Below are 5,701 nucleotides of genomic sequence, written 5' to 3'. Positions count from 1 at the left end.
TCACTTTCTCTTTAGACTGAAAAAGCATTGAACTCAAGAACAAAATTAGAAATTTATCACTACTGCTGAGTATCAAGACAGCTATTTCCTAGTGATACTCAGCTGGTCATATGAATTAATACTTTGCTGTGACAGTTCAACATGGACCTGTGGATCTGCTAAAAAACATGCTCACATGACACTGAATCAGCAGAAAAGGCTTTTAAGAGTAAATATACAAAAGACTTTAAGTATTCCAGCTGTTTATTTGCCAGTGTACAATATACATTAAAAAACAAGAGAAAGAAGGCCCAAATAACATAAAATATGTATATAGTGTTTCCTAGACGAATACCTGATTAAAGCAAGGCATACCTTATACTTCATGGAGTCACAATGAAGTTTAGGCACATACTTAATGTTTGGTTTAATGATTTACAACTCTTTTGGTCTGTTTAGTAGAAAATGAACCAACTGAAGCAGAACTTCATCATTAAAGCCTTTCACATTACCATCTTCCACAACATCGTACAGTGGCTTACTGTCGGTACCCCAACAAATGTTCTTCCGAGGGTTGTTTTTAATAGTTTCTGCAGTTAGTGCTAAAGTATTTAGCTGGTAACAAAAGAAAGCAAAATATTTTCCATCAGTCACTACTGCCTGTGATACAAAAGGACGAGTCACATCTGCTTCACTCCAGAATCCTACAAAATAAACAAATACAACAGGACTTAAGATTTCTATTAGCACAAACACCTAAACGCTAGTCCCAAAAGACAGAAAAACTCTAGGAATTGCAGACGCTACCTAGCAGGGAAAAAATCTTGTCTGCTTTAGCAACACAAGCATTTTTTATACAGACTAACCAAAACACAATCACCCATAAGTCTTATATCAGGGACACAGAGGCATACCTGCATTTTGTACCCAGTTCCCTATCAACAGTTGATTAAAATCACTCACTCATCAGCCAAGTGACTTTTCCAAAACAGTTAAGTTACTAATACATCCAAAGTCCTGCAAAGGAGCCGAGGGAAAATGTCTTTTTACTATTTCACCGCTCTCAAGCTGCAGTGAGCATTTGTTTAATGACAAAAGCATGCACATATATGCACAAACATAACTGACTATAGTAACTAACCAGACACCAAGAACACTATGTTAGTAAGTGTTACTGTTTCAAACAATCCCTACGGAGCACTAACAGTATGTTAAAAATATTTACATACTTATGCTTGTGCAGTACTATATACACAGACATTTTTTAATTTGAATAATGCTGCCCTTACAACTCATTACGTGTTCACAGCCGACCAACTCTGAAGACAAGACTTACTCAACTTCAATATTTTATATCCACAAAGGAAGCTTTCTAATACCCCACTACATTAAAAAAATTGATGCAGAGCCAGTAATATATACTATAGTCAAAGAATTTTCTTATATGTATTGTTTCTCAAGTGAAACTACAAGCCATCACGTGTCTTAGCACTAAAAGTAGACAATAATTATATTTACGAGAATAAGTTAAAGACTGATCTGATTTAACCATCCAGGTATTCTGGGACTTTTTTAGAAAAATGTAGGCATACAATCCCAATGTAAGGTGGCTAACATTTTTCTTTCATTCCTAGTATTTTAATTGAATTGAAATTACTGAAACAAGGGCTAAGAAACACAGTTGTTTCAGAAGGTAAAAAGCTAAAATTGCTTGATGTCTACTGCATTTCCCTCTTAAGGAGGAAAAAGTAAGTGAAAGCAATTGAGGTTTTTGTACAGGCTTACTATTATATATGGAAAAATATTTTTCTCTGTATTTAATTCCCCTGTATACACGTACTCCAAGTCTTAACTAACTCTCTTATTAATTCAATTACATCTGCAAACTTACTTACAAAATGGTCTTCAGGAAAAAGAAACACAAGAAAAAGGTGTTTGGGAGAAAAGGTTAAAAAACTTTACAGTAGGCACTGACACCTTGATACATTGATACTTGACACTATCTCACCTTGATACATTGCTTGTGCTGCTGTCCAGGCAAAGAGACTTGCAATTCCATTCGATCGATAAACAACCTCGATTTGATCCTCAAGACGCTCCCTTATAAACCTCTCCCGCTTCAGTTTGTCAGGAAGGAGATGGAACTGGGTATGTCCATAACAGCATGGATCTGCCACCTTTGTTCCTGCGCTCCCCAAAACAAAACTATCAGTCAGAGAAAGAACACTCTTCATTACACGCACAAACACACATCTTCACCATCAGACTCTGAAGTTAAAACCCCAACTGTAGATCTGTGAGGAGCTGCCTATTTCTAAAAGGAAAGAGTCCACATCCTAAAATTAAAATTTCTCTGGAAATGCATGAAAATTCAAAGTTTTGTGTCAACTAAACTTCTTCAAGCAAATTTGGACACACAGTACCGCATGCACAGGAGAATGCTACTCCCCATTGCCTAACTAGCATGACATCTCAATAGAGATCTATACATATATTTATACATTATACTAATAAATAAAAATACAGAACTTTGTCTGGTGATGGGAGAAGAAAGACTGAGGTGGCATTAGTTTTGGGGTTGGTTTTTGTTTGATTGGGTTGTTGGGATTTTTTACAAAACAAAAGATAATATTTCACAATTAAAAACTCTTACCTATAAATACCTTATTTTCATACTGTTTTTTGAACAATGGCAGTTTGGATGGCTTGTGATCAATAACAGGAACATCTCCAAGATCTGACTCCAGGGGTACAACCTTGAATACAACAGAATAAAGAAAAGTCATGACGTAAGACAATTTCTGACATCAGGTCCACTGTAATACACCACTTCCTGGTCAGACAACAGAAAGTGCAAGTCCTGCTTACATACATCATACAGATAGCCTTAACTGAAATTCATTTGCTTGCAAGAGAAATTCTCATCTTGTGATGAGTGTTAGCACAGTCATCTTGCATTAATTTTTCCACAACACAAAAAATGTGATATAAAGCTAAAAAAGCTGCCACTTGTCACCATCTTTTAGCTTCCATAGAGAAAGAGTAAAAAAATTACTATCAGCAGCCAATAAACTAACCTGAGCCTGCAGACCAATTTTGCAGATTTCGTTTACTGCACAACATTTTTAATTGCCTAGACAGTTCTTCCCAAATGCCAAGGTTTGTACCACCTGATAACACTAACACAAGCAAACTGTACAACTAAGTCAGTCATAAAACTTGTGTGAAAAGTTCTGTAAACATAAACATTTACAGAACACATAATGCTTTTCTGTTTGGGGTGGAAACTGGACAACAGAGCTCTTCAGTGGCTACACAACTACTAGTGTATAAACCTGCAAGACAGACATTACAATATTGAAACACAACACACTTCCACCGAATTTGAGCATTCAAGAAAACAACTGCCAAGCAGCAACAACAGGCAGGATTGCTCACGTTCAGTTTATATGTGCTTTTACTTATTTTTTATTTTTTTTCTCCACTCCTATTATTCTCTTTCAGTGAGAATATTCCACGGCACATTTCTCATTCTTCCCTTCGTTTCCAAGCAGAGAATGTTAAAAATTCAATTTAATTAAATATAACAACATGCAATTCAAAGTAAAAAAGGATCAAAAGTTCACAAGACTGGCTCAAAACCTACAAAGCCATTACCACAATACAGAAAGGGTATTAAGACTTGAAAAAATACCCAAATGTGCTACATAACGATCAACTAGGCCTTCCACAGACCACCTCTGTATGCTTTCAGTGGCTGAGAGAAATGAAAGTGAAAATGGAAGGTATTAACTTGCTGTTGAAAACATCCCCACCTCGGGAAGCTGCTTTGGTACACGGATCTGGAGGTGTGGGTTATCATCTATTTGGAATCGCACAGGATCAACTCTACCCTTTCGACGTCCATGAACGACAACTTCCTTACCATGATGCCAGTAATAGTTAACTTCAGGGTTTAGATCTGAAACAGAACAACAAAAACAAAAAACCAGTGATTCGCCTTTTGCATTTAAAAACCCTCCAATTCCTGTGTAGCTGCAATGACATACAACACCCAAAATCCATGTAAGGGATGGAAACAAATTACTAGTGGCGGTCTGAACAAATGAGATACACCAGCGACACTCGTGCCGGCTCGCAGACTGGCACTATCGCCCTAAGGCTCCCACGTCCCCTTACCCGCTCCGTACCGAGGGAGGAAGCAGCCAGCAGTGGGTTGCGACCGGACAGGGAAGCGGCGAGGGTGGAAACGAGCTGCGTGAGAAAGGGGCCGGGCGTGTGATCCTGGTCACGGTAGAGGAACGGCCGCTTCTTGCTCTGGTAGAAGCTCTCCTGGAGAAGGGCGTCGCAGGCGAGGGAGCGCAGCTCGCCGATATCCGGATACGGCGCCGCTCCCGCTGAGGGCTCCGCTGAGGCCCCCTGCACCTCCGCATCCCCCGGCGCCTCCGCTCTCGGCTCCGGGGCTCTGCCGGTCTCGGAAGTCGCTCCTGCCGTCGCTACCGGGGGTTTCGCAGCCACGGCTCTCGGGGGCATTCCCGGCACTAAGACGGTTTTTGTGAAACTGCGGTACCAGCGGTCGGCGTTGAGGGCGAAGGTCTGGGGATACACCATGTACTTGGGCCGCTGCAGCTTCCCGTACAGCCGCAGCTTCTCCTCCACCGTGGCCGCCGCGTGCACCCGCTGGTTGAAGCGCTGCAGGCGTCGCAACTTGGCCGCTTTGCTCTTGGCCGTGATGGACGCCACCACAGGCGGGTAGAGAGGGCTGGCGGGCGGCAAGGGAGCGCCGGGCACCGTCTCCGAGAACCAGCGCCGGCCGGGCCGCAGCAGCCGCCGGGCCCCCAGCGCCGCCATCTCGCGAAACGGCGGACCGGCAGAGGGGCCGGGTCCGCACACCGCGGCAGCTGATTGGCCTCGCGGGACCACGTGATAGGCCCGAATTCCGGTCGGCGGGCGGGTTCTCCTGAAGCGGGGGCTGCCGGGCAGGAAGCGGCGGGGCCTTGGGAGTCACGTGGCGAGAGGGCGCCGAGCGACCCCGCGGCGTGACGAGGAGGAGCCCCTGCGCATGTGCAACAGGGGCAGCATGGCCTCTCTCGCGCGGGAACTACAGCTCCCAAGATGCTTAGCGAGAGGCGGCCGGAAGTGCCGGGCCTGGCGGCAGCGCCCCGGCCCCCTGCAGGTGGAGTCTGCCCGCGGGGAGCCTGGTGTGGCGCTAGGAGCCACAGAGCCGACCGGGCTGGGAAAGAGCCCTGAGATTATCGAGTGTGGCTGTGACCGAACACCGCCATCGCAATAGACCGTGGCACTGAGTGCCACGCCGTTTTTCCCTAGATACCCCCAGGTACGGGGACTCCACCGCCTCCCGGGGCAGTCCGTTCCTCCCCAGTGTCTTATCACCCTTTCCGTGAAGAAATTCCGCGGAATGTCCCAGCTGAACACCCCCTGGCTCGGTGGGTGGCTGTGTTCTCCCGTCCTGTTCCTGGCTAAAAAGGCTCGAGGGAGCGTAGCTCCTTCCACTGGGGAAGAGGACCCAGCTCGGAGCCGGCTTTCCGCCTCCCCGTGTCCCGAGGAGCCCGGCCCCGCCGGGGCGCCTCCGCCTGCCGCTGCCCGCTGCAGGGAAGGGCCGGCTGTGCGGGTAGCCGCAGCGCTGAGTGTAAACTGAAATGACTCCTTGTCAGAGACATCGCAGCCTGCAACGTCTGGCTTTAATAAAGGAATTAAACTC

General features: G+C 45.3%; 1 protein-coding gene across 1 annotated transcript; it reads right to left on the bottom strand.

Moving 5' to 3' along the window:
* Positions 1-210: 210 nt before the first annotated feature.
* On the bottom strand, positions 211-4,868 carry MRPS30 (mitochondrial ribosomal protein S30). The gene is made up of 5 exons (XM_084224795.1): positions 4,170-4,868; positions 3,795-3,940; positions 2,633-2,735; positions 1,988-2,164; positions 211-683 (listed from the first exon to the last, which is right to left on the bottom strand). The coding sequence occupies exons 1-5, from the start codon at positions 4,828-4,830 to the stop codon at positions 415-417; spliced, it is 1,356 nt and encodes a 451-aa protein (XP_084080921.1). The 5' UTR covers positions 4,831-4,868; the 3' UTR covers positions 211-414.
* Positions 4,869-5,701: the final 833 nt, after the last annotated feature.

The sequence above is a fragment of the Fringilla coelebs genome (genome assembly GCF_963513975.1).
Source record: "Fringilla coelebs genome assembly, chromosome: Z".
NCBI lineage: Eukaryota > Metazoa > Chordata > Aves > Passeriformes > Fringillidae > Fringilla > Fringilla coelebs.
Note: the sequence above shows the minus strand (reverse complement) of the source record. Positions and strands in the feature narration are given on the sequence as shown.